This window comes from Garra rufa, chromosome 12 (assembly GCF_049309525.1).
Source record: "Garra rufa chromosome 12, GarRuf1.0, whole genome shotgun sequence".
Classification (NCBI taxonomy): Eukaryota; Metazoa; Chordata; class Actinopteri; order Cypriniformes; family Cyprinidae; genus Garra; species Garra rufa.
In genome coordinates, this window is record NC_133372.1 from 798,873 (window position 1) to 822,412 (window position 23,540).

The 23,540-nt window shown below is 36.1% G+C and overlaps 1 protein-coding gene across 1 annotated transcript in view; it reads left to right on the forward strand.

Moving 5' to 3' along the window:
• cacna1ib (calcium voltage-gated channel subunit alpha1 Ib) overlaps positions 1-23,540 on the forward strand; it is a 93,386-nt gene that overhangs the window by 59,315 nt on the left and 10,531 nt on the right. Inside the window, exons 20-31 of the mRNA XM_073851710.1 lie at positions 5,305-5,483; positions 6,271-6,397; positions 6,580-6,705; positions 7,755-7,844; positions 8,973-9,165; positions 9,576-9,727; positions 11,834-11,943; positions 12,022-12,155; positions 13,786-13,856; positions 15,580-15,658; positions 16,855-16,976; positions 19,743-20,156. Of these exons, the coding sequence (XP_073707811.1) occupies positions 5,305-5,483; positions 6,271-6,397; positions 6,580-6,705; positions 7,755-7,844; positions 8,973-9,165; positions 9,576-9,727; positions 11,834-11,943; positions 12,022-12,155; positions 13,786-13,856; positions 15,580-15,658; positions 16,855-16,976; positions 19,743-20,156 (1,797 nt within the window). The remainder of the gene's footprint in view (positions 1-5,304; positions 5,484-6,270; positions 6,398-6,579; positions 6,706-7,754; positions 7,845-8,972; positions 9,166-9,575; positions 9,728-11,833; positions 11,944-12,021; positions 12,156-13,785; positions 13,857-15,579; positions 15,659-16,854; positions 16,977-19,742; positions 20,157-23,540) is intronic.

A 23,540-nucleotide genomic window follows, 5' to 3' on the forward strand; every position in this document is an offset into this window, starting at 1 on the left:
AAGCAGCTTTACAGCCTCAAGTCTTTTTGGGTCTGATGTGAGCATCTTTGCACATCTGCATTTGGCAATTATCTGCCATTCTTTGCCTCACCTTTTCACCTCTCCATCTCTGTCAGCTTGGACATTTTCTAGAGTCCTAGTTGTTCCAGTCGTCTTCCGTTATGGAGAATGCTTCTGTCAACCTTCAATGCAGCAGATTTGTTTCTGAACTCTTCTCTAGATCATCGCCTTAACGCAAGTCTGTCACTGAGCTCTACAGGCAGTTATCTTGGTTTTTGCTCTGATCTGCATTTTCAGCTGTTAGACCTTTTCTGAGAGGTGTGTGTCTTTCTAAATCAGACTCATTCAAATGAATTTGCCACAGTTTAACTCCACTCCAAGTGTAGGAACATCTAGAGCAATATGAATGCTCCTGAGCTAAATGTTGAGTGTCCCAGAAAAGTGTATGAATCTCTCTTTTCAGTTTTTTTTATTTTTAATAAATTTGTAAAAATGATAAAAAAAACTATTTTTTGCTTTGCCATTATGGAGTAGGGAGTGTAGATTGATGTGGGGTAATTTAAAGTAGTTTAACATAAGGCAGCAACATAACAAAATGTGAAAAAAAATGAAGGGTTATGAATAATTTCGCAATGCACTGTATACAATTTAATAACACATAGCCTACTTGATGTATGAATAGGGTTTTCGTCAACTGATTGCATGTGGTTGGAGATTCCAGTGTTGACGGCTTCATAAAATAACCTACTGGAAGCTCTGTATATAGCTAAAAATATGAAAAGACACACAATAACATTTAAGGTTAATTCCATTTCTGAAAAAGAATGTAGTAATTGATGTTGTAAATACACAAGCCTGATTTTTGTTTAAACTGGCAGAATCCATTGTGCATAAAAAAAAAAAAAACATTTGCAATCAAGACTGAAATACAAAACCACCAGAAACAATTTTTAACCAATTCATTGCCTATTTTTGTTTGCTACATGTTTTAAAACATGCTAAAATACATTTTAAGGTTTTAAGAGAAAAAAAAGGTAAGTCCCGTATAAGTCATATTTTATTACTCAGAAACAATAATCTCAGGCCTAATAATGTTAAAGGGGGCATAACACACACAGTTTCATCAGATTATTTTATGGTGATCTTGAGTACCTATAGAGTAGTACTGCATCCTTCATATCTTTAAAAAGTATTTAGTTTTATTATATTTACCACACTTTTTTAGAGACATTCTTCTCGAGTAAGTCCCGCGCAGCAGTGCAGCCGAATGAAGCGCGTTGATGGGTGCCCTCAATTTACAACAAATCCTTTAAATTTAACAATAGGCCGAATTAGAACAGAACAAGAATGGAAAAAAATATACAAATCTAATGGATAAATACAATTGCAGTATATAATACAAGCTTTATTAGAATTCTTCTCTAAATGCTCTACCGTTCTTAGCTCTGGAACCTGAACGAAAAAATATTTTTGGCCAAGAACGAACCGAAATGAAAACATTTAACTTTTAATCTGTTTAAATCTAAGATATTCCCAGGACAGTACAGACTAAAATAGGGTGCCCACTCCGGAGATGGCACCAGAGGTGAGGGGACATAGTGACCGAGGTGGACCCCGTGGCGCAAACGCTGTGTTAGAGGTTGCAATATATCACTAAGTACTGCCAGACAAGAAGAAAACACCACCAGAACACTCTAGCCATCATTATGAACCAACAAGATCACCTGTTTAGGCAAGTAGATATAGATAGATATGGGTGTCATGTCATTAGATATTTAAAAAAAAAACTGAATTTGTATTTAGCACAATCACAATTTAATAAAAACAATAAGTGATGCTGTCTACACTGTATGATGAATAAATCTCCACTTCTATCACATGTACAGTCATGAGAAACAGTTAGGACACTCTATTGAATTTCATGGTTTTCCGTATCAGGACATCATATAACATATGGTCCTTGGCTGGTCTTAAAATTTGGAAAACAAAACCTCAGATGGACAACAACACATGCCAAATTGCACAGTGTTATTATTTATTGAACAAACATAAAGCCAAAATGGAAAAGCCATGTGTGACAAAGTTAGAACACCCTTACTGTTAACATTTGAATAAAGAGGGTACAGTAAATACCTTTGATGAACTGATCATCAGCAAGTTTGAGCGCCTCTATAAAAGCATAAGCTTTGGCAGTTTGCTGGTCTGGAGCCTTCAGGTGTGTGTTAACACAATGCCAAGGAGGTAAGACATCAGCAATCATCTTAGAGAAGCATTTGTTGCTGCCATCAATCTGAGAAGAGTAATACGGCCATGTCCAAACAATTTGATGTTTATTGAAAGTGGAAGACATTTAAAACAGACACCTCTCCTTCCAGGAGTGGACATCCTAGAAAATTCACCCCAAGATCAGAGAAATGGCACACAACCCGAGAACTAAATCTCAGACTCTACAGGCCTCAGTTAACATGTTAAAGAATAAAGTTCATGACAATACCATTAGAAAAATATGGGACAAAAATGGCATGTTTAGAAGCCTTGGCAAAGGAAAGCCTCTTCTATCTAAAAAAACAAAACAAAAACATGGCAGCACAGTTTAGGTCTGCAAAGTTGCATCTGAACAAAACAAGTCTTCTAGAATAATGTCCTTTGAACAGACGAGTCCGAAGTGGAGATGTTTGGCCATAATGCATATCAGCACAAACACCTCACACCAAAAGACAAACATGTTCTTGTTTTGTTGTTTTGTAGCTACAGGACCTGGGCACCTCACAGTCATTGAGTCGGCCATTAACTCTTCTATAAATGAATTCTCGAGTCAAATGTGAGGGCATCTGTCTGACAGCTAAAGTTGGGTCAAAATTGGGTCATGCAACGGGACAATGATCCCAAGCACACCAGAAAATCTACAACAGAATGGCTGAAAATAATCAAGGTGTTGCAAAAGCCCAGTCCAGAGCTCATCCTGACTCAAATGCTGTGTAGAGAGCTGTGTGTGCATAAGCAAATGCCCACAAACCTTAATAAACTGGAGCAGCGTTGAAAAGAAAAGTGGTCCAAAAATCCTCCAGAACAATTCAAGTCACACAGAAAATGAACGCTTCAAGTTATTGCTGCTAAAACTGGATCTACAGGCGATTGACTCATATTGTAGGGTGTCCTAACTTTGTCACACATAGCCTTGTCCTCTTGGCTGTATTTTTCTTAAATAAATAACGACACTGTGTGATATGTCATGTGATGACATTTATCTGAGGATTTATTTTCCAAATTTTAAGACCTGCTAAGGACCAGATAATTTTTTATTATGTCCTGATACAGAAAACCATGAAATTCAATAGGGTGTCCTCACTTGTTCACATTGACTGTACATCTGCACTTTGTTGTTCATGAGAGAATTCAGGCAGTGAGCGTGCACTGAACAAAACTCCAGCGCTAATTTTAATGCTGCAGTCCACACTCATTCACAACAGTCGTAATAAATTATTTATTTTGACTGTGCATGGACTTTTTTTTATCAAATTTGTTGCCATTTTGCCCCAAGCCCCTGTTAATGTCTGACCTGTGTTCGGGGGAAGTGTAAAGCAAAGTGCTAGCACTATTTATCTGAACTGATTGTGTTGTTTCAGCTGCTGCTTCTGTAGAAAACACATAATCTAACTGTTTAAATATTCAGTCTGCTCTATGAGCGCACACACGCAGAGATGAGGCGGTTCAGCAGAAACAGTGTTCATTACAGTGTCTCAGCGGTGCTGTCTGCTGATTATTCAGCTCATTTAGATCATTTTAAAATCAGCCTTGTTAGCAAATGAGCCAATGAGAGCACTGGAGACACTCGCTGTGCATGCTGGGTAATCATTCTAGTAAATGTTTGCAGTTGAAAGCACACTTTGACTGTTGTACGGCGCTGGGGTGGTTAGTGGAGTTTGTTCTCATTCCCGTGCTGTCGTCAGTATAGCTCTGAAGCGTTAGAGAGTCTGTCGATGTCCTGTAGGTTCCTGTCTCTGATGTGAAATCGGCTTCAAATGCGGCACAGCACGTCTCTCTCTCTCTCTCTCTCTCTCTCTCTCTCTCTCGTACCTGTCAGACCTTACCGCGGTAAAAACTCTGATGATGCTGTCAGAGCAGAAGGTTCTTCCACTCAGAGAATGAAAACCCTGCTCTATGTCAGCGCTGCTTTGGAGGGTCGTGGGTCTGCTCTTGATACGCTGCAGACAGCTGTAAAAAAAAAAAAGCGCACCTAAACTTACCGTATAATCATGCAGAAGACTTGAGAAAGAAGAAATCACTCCACATATCTTTAGCTCTCAGTGTGAAAGGTTGTGTCCATCAAACTGATATTTCAGCACAAATTCACTTCTATCTAGTCAGATTGCACAGATGCCAGCAGAGAGCGGTTGTGTGACGCACTCATTCTCTGAAAATGTATTTCCTGCTTGTTTGTGTTTACTGTATATTTAAAGGGGTCATCGGATGCAAAGCTAACTTTTGCATGTTGTTTGAACATTAATGTGTGTTGGTAGTTTTAGTACACAATCACTCTACAATGATAAAAATCCACCCAGTGGTATTTTTTAATATTTAAAAGTAATATTAGCTTTTTAAAATCAGGTCATTCTCAGGTTCTTGTGGGTGTGATGACACACAGACAGAGGCCCCTCCCACGATAGTTGATTGACATGAACGCCTTACCTTAGCCCCGCCCTCACCGAGCTCAAACAGTCCGATTGCCATTGTGTGACTCAGGTGCAGAGGAAGACAAGAATGTCTCTGATTGAGAGATTGAGGTGTTCGTTTGTTGGATGTAATAATGAACATAGCAGTCGTCATTTACCGAAGACACAGAGGGAAATGTTACTTTCGTCCTGGTTGACATATCCATCTATGTTCATGCAAATTGTTCCTGATGCAGCTTCACCCAAAGCAGAAGTTTGTTTTTTTTGTGCATCTTTGTGCATTGCTTTTCTTAATAATTTGCTTGTTGGCAAGTTTCGCTGCTAAATGCGGCTAAAGTAAACATTACGTCTCATAATCCCAGAGAGGGGCGGGGTGAGCAGAGCTCATTTGCATTTAAAGGGACCATGTCTTAGAATGAGTTGATATTTTGCAGAGCTGATTTTGACAAGGTAAAAGGCTGTTTTTTTACACTAATATTGAGAATTTTTTACCAAAGTATATTATAGACTTTTCATTAAGACCCTAAAGAATCATATGAACTTGTGGAAAATGGGCATCCGATGACCCCTTTAACCCTTTTGTTTCTTTTGTGAATCATCGCTGATCTGCCTTCTGTCTCGTGTGTCTCAGGTGGTTTCTATGGGTCTATATCTGGGAGATCGTGCGTATCTGCGCAGCAGCTGGAATGTTCTGGATGGGTTTCTTGTTTTCGTGTCTCTGATTGACATTGTGGTGTCGATGGCGGGCGGAGCGAAGATCCTGGGCGTCCTGCGGGTGCTGAGACTGCTGAGAACGTTACGCCCGCTCAGGTGAACAGCGAATTAATTGATTAGTTAATGTAGGTCAAAACCTGAAACAGCCTCATCAGGGCTTTCTTTAACCAATTAGTCCAGAAGAACAGAAGAACAGTCTACAGTTCCATTCAGTGCTAATGAATTATTAGTCACGATCATCATGATGTTTAACCATTATATTGTTTAGTTGGTCCCCAATTTGAGTTAGACTAGGATGTTTTATTTTGGGTCATGAACATGTCTGCAAAGTGTTGACACTCTTGACAGATTTTGACCGTTTTTGACCATGCTTTGAAATCATCTGTATTGCATGCAGTGCTATAGAAGGAAAAATGATCCAGAAATGTCATGGTTTTGCATGTTGTTAAGGTTTTTTTGAACAATATAATGTGTGCATGTATGCATTTGGCAGACACTTTTAATTTGAAGAAATGCACATTGTGTCGTTGTGTACATTTTGATCGGTTCATGCATGTTATTTTTGCTGGGAATCAAATGCATGATCTTAACATTGCTAATGACACTGCTGCTTGAGCGTCAGTAAAGCGCAGATAAAAAAAAATATTTAAAAATAAACCAAAATAATCACAACTTAAAATGAATAATTTATTTAAAATTCTATAATATTAAAAATTTCTACAATACAAATGTTGAAAATGCAGTTTTAACAGTTATATGTTGCTTAGTATTATTATTATTTTTTATTGTATTGAATTTAATTAGGTTCATTTTAACCCAGAACACGGATTTGAACAAAACAAGGATTAAGTCTCTGAGGTTGTGTGTTGTTTGTGTTTGTCAGGGTGATCAGTCGAGCTCCAGGCCTGAAGCTGGTGGTGGAGACTCTGATCACGTCGCTGAAGCCCATCGGAAACATCGTCCTCATCTGCTGTGCTTTCTTCATCATCTTTGGCATCCTGGGAGTTCAGGTTCATCTCATGTTCAGTTGACGCTGATCTCTTGCCCTGCTTCGTCAGACACTGATTTCATTGTGTGTGTGCGTGTGTGTGTGTGTGTGTGTGTGTGTGTGTGTGTGTGTGTGTGTGTGTGTGTGTGTGTGTGTGTGTGTGTGTGTTTGTGTGTGTGTGTGTGTGTGTGTGTTTCTCAACAGCTCTTCAAAGGGAAGTTCTATTACTGTGTGGGTTTGGATGTGAAGAACGTCACCAATAAATCCGACTGTCTCTCTGCCAATTACCGCTGGGTTCATCACAAGTACAACTTTGACAATCTGGGGCAGGTGAGGGTCAGACTTTTTCCACTGATGACTAGAACAGTGAGCAGACACAAGTGTTTTTTTCCACAAGTGTTTGTTTTCTCCCCATTCATTCCCTTCTTAAAAATAATCAAAATACTCTTCAATAAAGATTTTTAAGCCACAATCCAAACAGATTTTTATTTGAAGAAAAATTTAATTAAAAACAACAAAGACACAGACAGAGCTTTAAAACTACATGTTATGAAGTACTATCCCATGATGCATTGTGAATATGCTATAGACTTGCAGTAGCTGATTGCCATATTTTCAGGGAAATAAGTCGTATGTCACTAGGTTGCAACAGGTCAAGCAACATAAAAAAATGCTGTAAACATGTATTTTTTGTTATGGAGTGAAAGTTCCTCTAAATTTAACAGCATTCATAACAGAAGACATATATTTTAGAAATGATAGAAGTTAAAAAGAATATCTTTACATATTAGTTCAACATTCATACTTATACAAAACATATGATTGGTTTTAGATTGTCGAGGAGAACTTTCATCATTTATGGTGCATCATAGGAGTGTGTGATCAAAATATTCAGTCGTGATTTCATTTCTATGATAATCAGATCTCCGTTGGATCTCCTCCTTTATATCTATCTGTCTGTCTAACTGGTTAATCATGTTAGATACATGCAAGTCATATGCTTTACCCATTTATCCATCCGTCCATCTGACAGACTGTATTGCCTTCAAAGCTTTCAAAAACTATTTTAAACTTCAATCTTTTTTGGACTAAAAACCATACAATTTCTGCAATTTTTAAAACTTTTTAAAAGAGTTTAAACTTTTTCACACTTTCTGATCAGGCTTTTTCAAGCCAACTTAAAGTTTGACAAACTTTTGTATCTGGTTTCTTCACTGAGATTTCAAGCATTGTTTTTAATCGTCAGTTGAAATCGGACCATCAGGAACCTCATGGTCATCTGTGAGGAAAGATTTATTTGTTAGCTTTAGAAATCCATCCATCAGTTCAGTGCTGTAGAGGAAATGAATGTGTGTTTGTTTGTTGGTTCTCCATTTCAGGCTCTGATGTCACTGTTTGTGTTGGCGTCTAAAGATGGATGGGTAAATATCATGTACCATGGTCTGGACGCTGTCGGGATCAACCAGCAGGTAAAACACACATGCACACACGTATACGCCTTTAAAAAAATCTTTGGTCTCTTTTGCTCTCCAAAAGCTGCATTAATGTGATCAAAAATACAGTAAAATTGTGAAATAATATTATAATTTAAAATAGCTGTTTTCTATGTGAATATCTGTTAAAATGTAATTTATTTCTGTGATCAAAGTTGAATTTTCAGCATCATTACTTCAGTCTTCAGTGTCACATGATCCTTCAGAAATCATTCTAATATACTGATTTGCTGCTCAAGAAACATTCTTGCTTATTATTAATGTTAAAAACAGTTGTGCTGCCCAATATTTTTATGGTAACATCAAACATTTTATTTTTCAGGATTCACAGATGAATATCAATTTCAAAAGAACAGCATATATTTGAAACATTAACCCTCTGGGTTAATGTATTTCATTGATTTTCCTGAAGAAAAAAAGTTACTTTTTAACCCTTTAAACTTTAACTGTGACTCCCATTTTTTAACAGAGATGTGAAAATGAAGAATTCAAACCTATTTTTTTTTTATAATTCATGAATGAAAACATTTTAAATTATGACTTTGATGGAAATTTTTCATAATGCTAATGCAATCTCTGATTTTAAAATGGCTTTCAAAGGATGATTTTTTTTTAGATTTTAAGTTTTCAACTGATATAATATTTCTTATGATTTCTAAAGTTTAATAGAAAAAAAGGCAACGAGGAAGTCTAACTCCTGTTAGGAAGTAGATTTTTGAGGTGCACTATTGTCATAAATTAATCTATTATTTTTCCTACATAATTTGTAACACAAAAAAGTCAAATATCTATTAGGAAGCCTTACCTTTCCAGTGATATATAGTTTGTCATGATTAGATTAGGATTTATTTGCAAAATGGTGAAGTAAACTTGGGCGGCCCACAAAGTGGACAGTGACAGTGAAGGGGTTAAGGCTTCAGTCACTTTGGTAACTCCTAAACGAAGAGGCCCAGAGGGTTAAAAATGTCACTTTTGATCATTTTATTGCATCCTTGATGAATAGAACTACTAATTTCTTAAAACAAACTCTTCAACTATAGTTTATTTCTGTGTAATATTATCAGTATTTATCAGCATTGAGTGTTTTCTTTTATTTCTGTTCAGCCTGTCATCAATAACAACCCCTGGATGCTGCTGTACTTCATCTCCTTCCTGCTGATCGTCAGCTTCTTCGTGTTGAACATGTTTGTCGGTGTGGTGGTGGAGAACTTCCACAAGTGTCGTCAGCATCAGGAGGTGGAGGAGGCGCGGCGGCGGGAGGAGAAGCGGCTGAAGCGCCTGGAGAAGAGGAGGCGCAGTAAGACCATGCACAGGAGCTTCAACGTCTCATTGGTTTCTCATCTATTCTCCGCTCAATCCATCTCCATCGTCCCTCTGCTCTCGTTCGCTTCTCTTCTTCCTCATTTTTCTTCATCTCTTTCACGCTCATCTGCTGCTCTCACTCGTTTATCTCTCGTGTTCTTCCTCGTTCTTCGTCTTTTCTTCTTCTCCTGAGATCCAGGGCCACATTCATCACCGCTGACCCCATTGTTTCCTCTTCCTCCTCCCATGCATCATCTCACGGCCTCCTCCCTCATTTACATCCATCCATCACTCTGTCCGTCAGTGAAATATCAGCGTGTGATTTCTGTCAGAGCTTCAGCTCACAATCGCAGCAGTGCAGGTGAAATAAATGATGAGGTTAACAGTAATTGTGTTTGTGTTCAGAGGCCCAGCGGCTGCCGTATTACTCCTCGTACGGCCGCGTTCGGCTGATGATTCACTCCTTCTGCACCAGTCACTATCTGGACCTCTTCATCACCCTCATCATCTGCATCAATGTGGTCACCATGAGCCTGGAGCACTACAACCAACCAAAGGTGAGCAGCACCGTCACATGACCCAATCAACAAAAGCATTAATGGCTCCCAGAATATTTAGTTCTATGTATTTGTATGTATTCTCATTTTTTTTTTGAATGTGGGTTAGCAACATTTTGAACAAAAAAGTGGAAAAAGTGGCATTTTTGCACTCATCTGGATTGGATTCAGATCTATGATCAAAACATACACTCCCGCTCAAAAGCTTGAGATCAGGTAGATTTTTAATGCTTTTTAAATTTGACTTTTCTGCTCATCAAAGCAGCATTTATTTAATTAAAAATACAGAAAAATAATGCAATATTGTGACATATTAATGCAATTTAAAATAGTGGTTTTCTATTTTAATATGCATTAAAATATAATATATTCCTGTGATGCAAAGCTGAATTTTCAGCATCGTTACTCCAGTATTCAGTGTCACATGATCCTTCAGAAATCATTCTAATACGCTGATTTATTTTCAGTGTTGGAAACTTTTTTGTTTTAACCTGTGGTATTTTTTTCAGGATTCTTTGATCAATAAAAGGTTAAAAAGAACAGCATTTATTTAAAATAGAAAACTTTTGTAACAAACACCTTGTTCAAAGTTTGGGGTCAGTACATTTTTCTCTCTTTTTCTTCTTTCTATTTTGAATAAATGCTATTTTTTTTCTGAAAGAAGTATCCTGAACAAGTATCACAGGTTCCAAAAAAATATTAAGCAGCACAACTGTTAATAACTTTGATAATAAAAATAATAAATCAGCATATTAGAAGGATTTCTGAAGGATCTGGAGTAATGGCTGATGAAAATTCAGCTTTGCATCACAGAAATAAATAGTATTATAAAGTATATTAAAATAAAGAACTGTTATTTTGAATTGCAATAATATTCCCTTTTGTCTGTATGTTTGATCAAATAAACAGATCTTTGAGGAGCTTAAGAGACTTAAAAAAAAAAATAATCGAAAATAAATTTTTTTACTGATCCCAAATTTTTGAGCGGTGGTGTAGATGTAGTCGATTGCTTCCGTCAGCGTGCATTTTTGCTGCTTTCAATTAAATTTTGTTTACAAATTAAATTTATTTTCACTTTTAAATATTAATATTATTTTAATTATTAACAAAACATTATATTTACATAACCCTAATATGTTTTGTCAACACTAGACTCTGATTGTCATGCCAATAAAGCTGACTTAAATTCAAGTAGTTATGAAAAATGTGCTAATAGTCAACAGAACACAAAGCGTTCAGATGTTTAACAGCAGTTTCTTGTGTTCAGCCGCAGGTGTGAAATTGTTTTGCACCAGTTAATGTTTGGAAAACACAAGCACTTGAATGAATGCAGAAATTTACATCAGAATGGCTTTGTGATTGATTTCCACACAATTATTCTGCTGGTGTTTCATGAATGAGGCTCAATAATTGAATCTTGTGTTTATCTGCTGGTTTATTTAGAGTCTAGTGACTCTGAGGAGCATCTACTGTAATCCAAGTGATGTGCAAAGACTCAGATTAAACATGCAATAATAATTCACAACAGTAATGAAATGAATCAGTTTACTTATTTAGATTGTTTGTCTTGTTTCCAGCCAAAATATCTAAAAATACTCAAATCAAAAAAGGTTTTAGTTAAAGTAAAAATTATTTTCTTTTTTTTTCCAGAAAAAAAAAACAAGTCAAAATGAAGTGAGTTTTTGCTTAGAACAAGCAAAATAATCTGCCACTAGGGTAAGAAAAATAATCTTGTTTTCTGTTTTTAAATAAGATTATTTTTCTTACCCCATTAGCAAATTATTTTGCTTGTTTCAAGCAAAAATGCACTTAATTTTGACTTGCTTTTTCTGAAAACAAGACAATTTTTACTCGTCTAGAAAATCCTTCTTAATTTAAGAATGTTTAGATATTTTCGCTGAAAATGAGACAAAAAATCTAAAAAAATGCTTTTCTTACTTAGGTTTTTAGTCTTGTTTCCAGTCTTTTTTTGCAGTGCAACTGTCAGAAAACTGCTTGAAAAAGCATTCATCCTCAATAAAGCTCTGCAGTGTTTGTTCATCTGTTAATGACATTAAATCTAAAGTAAAGATCCGTGTTGAGTTTCTTCTCTCTGGTTTCTCTCAGTCGTTGGACGCAGCTCTGAAATACTGCAACTACTTCTTCAGCTCCACGTTTGTGGTGGAGGCCACGCTGAAGCTCATCGCGTTCGGCTTCAGACGCTTCTTTAAAGACAGGTGAGCACACGTCAGCGGTTTCTGACATAACAGCGCTTTCAGAGGATCTCCCGCGTGATGGTGTTTGTGTGTCTGCAGATGGAATCAGCTGGATCTGGCCATCGTTCTGCTGTCTGTGATGGGAATCACTCTGGAGGAGATTGAAATAAACGCTTCGCTTCCCATCAATCCCACCATCATCCGAATCATGAGGGTCCTGCGCATCGCCCGCGGTGAGCGTCAACACTCTCCTTTTATACAGCGGCGGGAATTCAGAGATAAAAACATGCCAAACTCAATTTTAAAATCATTTATGTAATTAAAATTCATAAGGTGGAAAACCTCAGGAGCTTCTAGGTATTAAATGCAATTTGGACTCGACAATTTTGACTAGATAATGTTTCATGTGGATGTACTTTAAATTGGTTTTATGTTCATTCAGATGCTATTTAAAAAATATATATAATGTGAGACCACCTTTTCTAGACTGATCTGATGGACGTTCATCGTTTTGTTTGGAAAAACTACTAATTAAGATATTTTTGAAAAAAATTAAAAATAAAAATAAATTTTATAAGCAATTCTAACCAAAATAAATAAAGACAAAAATAAAATTTTTCATTAAATTTACACTGTAAAAAGTTTTTTTTTTCAATAAATAAAAATCATTGTAGTACATTTTACAAGAAAATAGCATATTATTAGTATAAAATAGTATGATAATTTGGTGTGTTTCTTGTTGTTACTTTGGTAATTATTTGTGAAATTTATGGCAAGCTCAAAGCTTGTATGTATTATAAAGGCATTTATAGATTACATATTTTCATAAATGTGACCCTGGACCACAAAACCAGTAGTATGTGTCAATGTTTTGAAAAAGCTTTCCATTGATTTATGTTAGGATAGGACAATACCTGGCTGAGGAATATGAAAATCTGAAATCTGAGGGTGCAAAAAAAATTCTAAATATTGAGAAAATACCTTTAAAGTTGTCCAAATGAAATTCTTAGCCATGCATATTACTAATTAAAAATAAGTTTTGACATATTTAGGGTAGGAAATTTACAAAATATTTTCATGGAATATAAAAAATCTTTACTTAATATCTTTTGGCATAAAAGAAAATCAATATTTTTTGACCCATACAATGTATTTTTGGCTGTTGCTACAAATAAACCTGTGCTACTTAAGACTGGTTTTGTGCTCCAGGGTCACAAATAATTGTATCCAAAGCTAATATTTGCAGATTTCATGTTACACCTGACACTGGTTGCTTGTTGTGTTTTAATTCATTTAATTTAATGCATATATGTAACAAATAAATGGATACATTTCTAATATATTATAAATGTGTTTACAATTATTCATGAGATCATTCAGTGAATAATAAAATGCATAACAGTGTTTAATTAATTTTGCATGATATAATGCATTGTATATAAAGGCTTTTAGTAAAGTGTTAAATCCTACAGCATTTTTTTCATTGTGGAAATGGATTAAATGACTTAAAAGTCTGTATGAAAGAGCATAAACTGAAGTCTGAGAGGTAATGTACCGTGATCTGACTGATGTATTTCAGCGCTGGAGCCTGTATTACAGCGTTTCAGCATTTTTAATCACTGCTGAGATGAAAATCTGAAGTGAAATCAACAGAAGTGTGTGAGCAGTAGTGAAGCAGGAAACTCAATCGATCTCAGGCTGATCTGAAACAGTCCTGCAGCTCAAACCTCCATCAGTGTCTCTCTCATCTCAGTTCTGATGTTGCAGTGTGATCTTCATTTAGAGAGAGACTCAGACTGAAATTCTCTGAGATGTTTCTGTCTCTCCCGTGACATTCAGTGTGTTTTTGTCTTAATTTCACAGTTCTGAAGTTGCTGAAGATGGCCACAGGAATGAGAGCGCTGCTCGATACCGTGGTGCAGGCCTTACCACAGGTACACACACAAACGCCACTTACTTTTTCCCTTATTTATTGATTAAAAGCTCTCCTAAGATGTTACTTTAGTTCTAGAATAAATGTGAACATGCATTAATTCATCTCACTCACTAAAAAACAGATACAGTGTTCCTCAAAATGGAAAAAAAAACTGTGAAATTCAACACAAACCTGCAATAATTAAATATGTTAAATAATACAAATATCCTTTATGTATTTAATCCCATTTTATTAACCTTCGATGATCCAATTCATTCATACTAATATATACATACAGACTTTTGCTGTGAAAAGGCTTTTACATTTGACAAAAACAGAACTTTTTTTATATTAAAAACAAACAAGCAAGCCCTGCCCAGATTTAAAAAGTAACGCAAAAGTAATGTAACGCATTACTTTCCATAAAAAGTAACTAAGTAACGTAATTAGTTACTTTTTTAAGGAGTCATTCGATATTGTAATGCATTACTTTTAAAAGTAACTTTCCTCAACAATGTCTAGAATAAATGTGAACATGCATTAATTCATCTCACTCACTAAAAAAACACACTGTATTCCTCAAAACAATTATAAACAGTGAAATTCAATGCAAACCTGCAATAATTAAATGTTAAACAATACAAATATCCTTTATGTATTTAATCCCATTTTATTAACCTTCAATGATCCAATTCATTCATACTAATAAGTAAAAATTACTCGAGATAATCTTACATTTGTTTTTCTTTTTTATTGCTGAAGAGTTGACATTTGTTCTTCTGCGGTCTACTGTACAGACGACAATTTACTTTTCTCTAAGCCTGAGGCTTTTGCTGTAAAAAGGCTTTTACATTTGACAAAAATACAACTTTTTGTATTAAAAATAAAGAAGCAAGCCCTGCCCAGATTTAAAAAGTAACGCAAAAGTAACGTAACGCATTACTTTCTGTAAAAAGTAACTAAGTAACGTAATTAGTTACTTTTTTAGGGAGTAACTCAATATTGTAATGCATTACTTTTAAAAGAAACTTTCCCAACACTGTCTAGAATAAATGTGAACATGCATTAATTCATCTCACTCACAAAAAAAAACCAGAAATATAAAAAAAAATAAAAATATTTAAAAAAATATTAAAAGTAACTTTCCCAACACTGGATTTATTTGCATGATTCATTCCTAAAGAAGTGTCTGTTGTGTGAATGAAGCGTTAGACGGGCTCTCATCATGTCGTTTCAAGAGTCATTGAGTGTTCAACACGGCTGTGAGCGGCTCTCGTGTGCGACGCGTGACTCATTTCACACTCAGAAACACATTAAACAGATGGCGTCGATCTACAAACCTCCTTTCACTAGAGTAACTGCACTGATGATCACACTTCAGTCCTGTAAATGTGTCAATAGTAGCTTAATTCATGTGATTTAAACTCCATATTTATATAAAACCACTTTGTGCATTTGAGGAATAATGTGAGTAAGCGTTTGTTTTCTTGAGCTCACGGCGTCCGTCTCTGGCTGGGCTCAGATGGGCTTCCGGCACGTCTAATGGAAAGGAATTAACCTTGAATATAAGCAATAAAGCAGCTGTGAACGCATGATCACACAGCCTGACCAGCACAAACCTCATTCTGGGAATTAAATGACTTTCATTCTGCGTGCTGACGGCCGCTTTAGTGCTGGAGATGAGCTCTGCGACGCACGACCGATACACAAACACTCTTGATGGCTGTGTGTGTTTTGTTCAGGTGGGGAATCTGGGTTTGCTCTTCGTTCTGCTGTTCTTCATCTACGCTGCACTCGGAGTCGAGCTGTTTGGAGAACTGGGTGAGAGGAAATCTTTTATTTTTCTGTCCTAAAGCACCTCATGATCTGCTTGCAGCACTTTTATTCATCAAGGATGCATTAGATTGATCAAAAGTGACAGTAAAGACATGTCATATAAATGCTGTTCTTTTGACCTTTCTATTCATCTGTGAATCCTAAAAACAAAAATGTACGACGGTTTCCATAAATATTGGGCAGCACAACTGTTTTCAACATTGATGATCACTAGAACTGTTTCTTAAACAGCAAATCATCATATTAGAATGATTTCAGAAATATCATGTGTCACTCAAGACTGCAGTAATGATGCTGAAAATTCAGCTTTGATCGCAGAAATAAATTACATTTTAGCAGATATTCATATGGAAAACAGCTATTTTAAAATGCAATAATATTTCACTATTTCACAATATTTTTGATCAAGTAAATGCAGCTTTGGTGAGCAGATGAGACTTCTTTCAGAAAACACAGCAATTTTAAACATGGTTCAGAGACGAAAAAAGGGTTTAAGCATAAGAACAATAAGTGTAATACTGCTTTACGTTGTTGTTGTTTTTCAAAAAATATTACAAAGTTTTCTGTTTAATTTAATTGCTTTTTTGTTTTTGTTTTTCCGAGCAAAAAATAAATCTCATACACTTTTCCCCTAATTTGCAGAATTCACCAACTAAAATGTCATTCAATGTAATAATCTTATCAGGCATATATTTACCACAAAAAAAATCAATTTGACATATTAAAAGACAAATTTCTTTCACCCCAAATACTAATTAGTGGTAATACTGGATGTTTTAAATTTGCCACTATCCTAGGTTTTGCCCATTTGTCAGTAAGATTTTTTAACTCATTTAAAACAATACAATTTTAAATGTTCCCGTATTCTTTTATATATTTTAATAAGTCAGAATAAGCATTTTGTTTTAATTTTTACTTAAATATTGTTACACTGAATGACAACATTATTTCAACCAAATTTGGACATTTTATTCTCCAAAAACTGATTTGAAACCTTAAAAGTAGGCAATATACTTACATTTAATGTGCTTTCAATGGACACAAAATCATTTTTTATAAATTTCTTTTGACGTGGACATCTTAACGTCTTTGACCCACATATGAAGAAATTTAAAATGTGATTAATTCACATTTGAATGAAGATGTTGTAAGTCATCTGATGTTTTTCTCTGTTGTTTCAGTGTGTAATGTTGAATATCCGTGTGAAGGCATGAGTCGTCACGCCACTTTTGAAAACTTCGGCATGGCGTTCCTCACCCTCTTCCAGGTGTCTACAGGAGATAACTGGAACGGCATCATGAAGGTAGAGCTCAGATTGCTGCCATTGAGCCTTTATATGAGCACAAACCCCAAACTAAAGCTATAGAAGACCATTAATCAGCTGGGTTCAGTCAATCACTGAATATAAAGTGCTTCTCTTGTTCTGTTGCGTGTCAAATCAATGTCAGGTCCAATATTATTTCTTTCTTTTTTCAGACGATAGGTGAGTAATTGGTCCCAGTGTGTGTTGCTTGATTAAAGCTTGTCAAGTTCACATAGATAAATACATTCTTCTGAATTAAGGCAAGACACAAAATGTGAATAGGGTAAAAAAAAAAAAAAAAAAAAAAAAAAAGATATCACCGTGATTGATTACAATAAGAATTGCAAATATTCTGCAAACATTGCAGGTTTTCTGTCATGTTATACAAGCACGCAAATGAGGCATTACAGCCAAACCAAAATGTATTCGGACTCCTTCAACATTTCTCATGTTATCGCAGTTTATTCGCTATAGTTTAGAAAATGATAATAAAGTATGACAAGAACTCAAAGTTAAACTGTCAGGAAACACATTCTTCTTGATAATGTCAGAAAACTTTGACGGAAAGCAATATAATTGATTACAATCAAACAAAAATTCAGACCACTGTAAGTTTGACAATATTCACACAACGATCAATACTTTGTTGAGCAATTACCAAACAATGCTTGATTTTGGTCAGTCTGTGGCGTAAAAAGGTTCCATTAGCATTTAAAGAAAAACCACTTAAATGAATAATTTTTGGTCCCAATTTTTTTTTTAGCAATTTTATTGGTAGTCCACTGCATGAAGAATGTTTGGGTATAATATGTTGCAGTTTACTTTATTTTGCTATCCTCACTTACACAAATAAACTATAGTGTCCTGCATCCACTAGTAAAAAAATAAATAAATAAATTTACATCTGGTGTGTGAATAATTTTTGACTGTATATAATTTGCATGCATTTCCAGAACAGAAATCTGAACATTGGATAATAAATCTTCAAAATAATATAATATAATATATTTTTTTTTTTACTTATGTAAGTGCTGCTGATGTGGAGAAAAATCTAACAGACTTTAAAGATATTAGGAGTGGGAATCTTCTCGCACTTCACAATGCCAAAACTATTCTTGATCTGCATTTTTTCCCCAATTAATTCTTCTGGCGTGCAAATAATTTCTTTACAACTTTACATTTTAACAAAATGTAAAACTGCAGTTTCTCTGCTTTTTGTTTCTAGTTGTAATCTCTGTATGTCAGCACTGCCATCTTAAAAGTAGGGTGTAAATCTTCACTATCTTCTTAATTACAGTTGTCATTATCAACTAAATATCTCAGTGCGTCACATTCTCAGTTTTCAATATTACTGCACATGACATTTTCATATACATTTTATATACATTTTTGCATGCAAAATATACTTTTTTTTATTATATAAGCAGGCTACTTTTTAAAACAATTATTTATATAAAATAAGTGTTCTTTAAAGGTTGTATCAGCGATTTCTAGCCTAAAACATAAAGTGTCAATTTCAGCTGACCTTTCTTCACGAGCCGCTCGCTGCCTGCCCCATAAATTGTCTGTGAAAAACCGCGTCTCTCTGGTCAGCCTAGGGTCCGAGATATGCCAAAAAAAACAATCGGCGCTATCAACCTTTCCACAGATAAACAAACAGTGTTCCAACCAATCAGCGTCAGGGGTTTGGTGTTGTGGACTTTCGCTCCTCCTCCCTCACATCCCTGCACCAGTAGGAAAGTCCACAACACCAAACCCCTGACGCTGATTGGTTGGAACACAGTTTGTTTATCTGTGCAATAGTTGATAGCGCCGATTGTTTTTTTGGCATATCTCGGACCCTAGGCTGACCAGAGAGACGCGTTTTTTTCACAGACAATTTATGGGGCAGGCAGCGAGCGGATCATGAAGAAAGCTCAGCTGAAATTGACACTTTATGTTTTAGGCTAGAAATCGCTGATACAACCTTTAAGTATCCAGAAGTTTACGGACAATAGTTATTGTTTTTCTTTTTTCCTCAGCTTTACTGTCGTTTGATTATTACTGATGAGATCAAAGACAGTGGCAGCTTTAACAGGCTGCATTCAAACTAATGCACAGATCTATTTCCATACATCAGTTGTTTTCTCCTGCTCTGAAAACATAACTGTCTCTGTGTACATCAGTTTCGTATAAAAGTGTTCTAAAATGCAAGTGCATTTAACCGCAGCAATCGTGAAAGTGAACGTTTCTTGCATCTAATAGTACTGCTTTCCAAACGGCAGAAATGGAAGCATATCTAAAGTAAAACACGACGGGTGGTGTCTCACAGTGCAAACTCTGTGCAACGAAGCCCACTGCATCTCAAGCGCACGCACATACCATATGTGATAAAACAAGCTCAGAATTGATTCTGAAATCAGAATCGTTGAGAGAATCGTGATGCGTCGGGGAATGTGTTTTTTCTCCCACCCCTAAAATATATAAGAATTGAAATCTACAGATGCAAGTGGATATAGTGCAGTAAAATAAGCAAATGAATGTGTATATCTCTTAAAAAAACTGTTTTTGCCTGTGGTGTCTCGGCTTAAGCAAAAACACAGAGTATGTGAAATGCCTCCATGTTTAAATCAGATGTGACACACTGTAGTACGACCAGCAGCTGTGTTGCACGGGAGATATTTAGCCAATTTCATGGTTTCTATTCTGCACTGGTGAGCATGAGATGACAGTCAGACTATGCGGCTGATCAGATCTGGATAATCATTAGTGTTTGTGCGCTCACAGGACACGCTGCGCGAGTGTCCGCCGGGTGACAGCTACTCGTGTAACTCCAGCCTGCAGATCATCTCGCCCATGTACTTCGTGAGCTTCGTTCTGACGGCTCAGTTCGTCCTGATTAACGTGGTGGTGGCCGTGCTGATGAAGCACCTGGACGACTCCAATAAAGAGGCGCAGGAGGATGCGGAGATGGATGCGGAGATCGAGATGGAGCTGGCGCAGGGCGGCCTGTGCTGTCTGGGCCGTCTGGATCGCCTGACCGGGGCCGACGGGGGCGAGAGGCCGGCGGGAGGCTGCGGAAACAAACAGGCGGCGATGGCTGCCGTTCACACGCACAACAACACCAGCCAGAGTGGATTCACACCACGCAAAAGCACACAGGACACGCAGAACCAGAGGAAACACTACTCACCTGCACAGGTGCGGCTCACATTCAATGACACACTGAACACGGGACGAGATGACGCTATAGTCACACACCAGAATATCACAGCCAGAGTCATTTACTGTGAATAAACAATCAAAACAATTGACAAAAGTCAGATTTTTGAGGTTTAAACCACTTCAAGTTTAAGAAACTCCCACATGACTTATAAATGTCATCATATCTGCATACTGAGTTGCAGTGTTGGGGAAAGTTACTTTTAAAAGTAATGCATTACAATATTGAGTCACTCCCTAAAAAAGTAACTAATTACGTTACTTAGTTACTTTTTATGGAAAGTAATGCATTACAATATTGAGTCACTCCCTAAAAAAGTAACTAATTACGTTACTTAGTTACTTTTTATGGAAAGTAATGCATTACAATATTGAGTAACTCCCTAAAAAAGTAACTAATTACGTTACTTAGTTACTTTTTATGGAAAGTAATGCATTACAATATTGAGTCACTCCCTAAAAAAGTAACTAATTACGTTACTTAGTTACTTTTTATGGAAAGTAATGCGTTACAATATTGAGTCACTCCCTAAAAAAGTAACTAATTACGTTACTTAGTTACTTTTTATGGAAAGTAATGCGTTACAATATTGAGCCACTCCCTAAAAAAGTAACTAATTACGTTACTTAGTTACTTTTTATGGAAAGTAATGCGTTACTTTTTAAATCTGGGCAGGGCTTGCTTGTTTGTTTTTAATGTAAAAAGTTGTATTTTTGTCAAATGTAAAAGCCCTTTCACAGCAAAAGCCTCAGGCTTAGAGAAAAGTAAACTGACGTCTGTACAGTAGACCACATTAGATTTTCTTGAGTTATCTTTTCTTATTAGTATGGATGAATTGGATCATTGAGGGTTGGCGATAAAGCGATAAATCGATAAAGGATATTTGTATTATTTAACATTTAATTATTGCAGGTTTGCGTCATATTCTGAGTTGAATTTCAGTGTTTTTATTTATTTCGAGAAATACTGTATCTGTTTTTTAGTGAGTGAGATGAATTAATGCATGTTCACATTTATTCTAGAACTAAAGTAACATCTTACTCACGATTTCTCTCAACATGGAGACAGGAGAGCTTTTCATCAATAAATGGGGGACAAAAGTAACTGTGGTTACTTATTTGAAAACGTAACTCTGATATTTTCTTGTCAATTTAAAATAATTACTTTACTAGTTTACTATTACTTTACTAGAAAAAGTAATAATATTACGTAACTTGTGTTACTAGTAATGCGTAACCCCCAACACTGCTAATAACTATAATGGCAACTGTAACAACACAGTAACTGCTGCTGCACATCACAGACATCTTCGTATCTGATGCAGTCACTGTGTTTCAGTTGTCAGGTGTGATTTATACACTGTAAGTGTGTTTGAGTGTAGATGAGTGTCATTAGAGCAGGTGTATTCATAAACATTATCTACTGTATATTGAGATGACAATATTCCCCTATAATCTCACTGTAGGTTTATTTTTGAAGCGGGACAGCAGTCATGAATCTCTCATGAGTCATTAAACTGAGCGATTGTAAATTTCCTCCCTGACATCTCATGGCCCGCCGTGTTCGTGTGTGTGTGTGTGTGTGTGTGTGTGTGTGAGAGAGAGTGTGTGTGTGTGTGTGAGAGAGAGAGTGTGTGTGTGTGTGTGTGTGAGAGAGAGTGTGTGTGTGTGTGTGTGTGAGAGAGAGTGTGTGTGTGTGTGTGTGTGAGAGAGAGTGTGTTTTAATGGAGACGCATTGTGAGTCATCAGAGGAAATGAAGTCGCAGCTGAAACACAAAACAGTCTGTCCACACGTGATGAGCAGTAAATCACACACTGATGTTCACACTGACAGTGATTTATTGCTGCTCGCGGTGGGTGTTCACACTGCTGGACGCTCCGCCGTTATCGCTGGACTTTAGACAGTCTGATCATCAACAACATGCAGTGTGGATGAAAATAAGATGTCACTCTAATTTAAGTGTGAATCAGTTTTCTTGCTTCTAAAAATTCTCAAGAATTCACAGAGAACAACACACAGGAGTTTATGATTCCTTAACTCCTGTTGGTAGCTGCTTTATTGGCCATATGCATGGATTACTTCCTTGTTTTAGTCAAGCCAGCTCAGTCATTTCCGGTCAACTGTAGTGTGCCGTAATAGGAGTGTACTTTGATCATTTTCTCTACATAATTGATTCACAATCGAAGAAAAGTTTTGTTTGTCTAAGAGGACCAAACATCCATGTATACCCTTGCAAGAATGACGAACGCCAGTTTAAAAAAATACACGAGTAAATCGGCTACATATTGATTGCTATGACTGACAGTAATAACCAGAGGAAACATCTGAAAAGCTGATGTCAAAAAGCTGTGCATTAAATGATTCAGACTAAATTCAGAGTAAGAAAACTACAGCAGCAACAAGTTTGTGTTGGTTAAATATAGGCTATTTAATAGCTTTTACAAGTCAAGATAAAGCTTAAAACAGTTATTAAATTTTATAAAATATTTTTCAAATTCTTATTGAGTGCATTATTCTTATACCATTAATATTTAACTTATTTAATTTGTAGTGAACTATATATAAGTGTTTAAATAAATCACCCTTATAGGCTGTTTGTGTCTGAGCTTATTTATTTAATGACTTTCTGCACTTGCTGTACTGTATACTTCAGTGCGGTGAAAGTACTAACATTTTTATGCTAGTAATTTTATAATAAATCGAAAAGCAAGACGTGTTGAAAAAACTAGGGAGTTGAAACGGCAGCTGCAGCCAATGATTGATCCTCTGCTGCCATCTTCTGGTTATATTGTTAATTACATGTCATTTTCATCTTAAAAAGAGGTTGTTTTGTATGAAAAGACATTTTTTCCCATGTTGTCTTCATGAATGAAAAGTGAATCTTCGAAGCGAATATTATTGCACAGCTGTAGAGTTGAAAAATAATAAAGGCTTGAAAATATTACAAGATTTTAAAAATGTATTCATGACTACAAAGGCAAGTTACTGATTATCAAGAATATGATTAAGACGTCCTTAAAGAGAAGTATCGCTAGCTAGCTAATGTGTTATGATAGCATTTAGCTGTCAGCATTTCAATGCACAACTATGCAGGTAGACTACTCTCCTCTGCATTTCAATGATATGTTGTTAAATAATATGAAACTGAATGTTCATGGCGCCACCATTATTTATGATGTTGCAATTATTATTTGTCTCAGTTTCTGATAAGAACGAGGCAGTAGAGGAGTCTCAAGAGTGTCCACCTATAAATAGCACATATAAAGTGAGCTTCAGCTGAAGTTTACGAGCTGCTTATCATTATGCGGAAGTTCTAAAGAAACGCTCCATGCATAAGGTCCATTTACACTGAGTTAAACTCT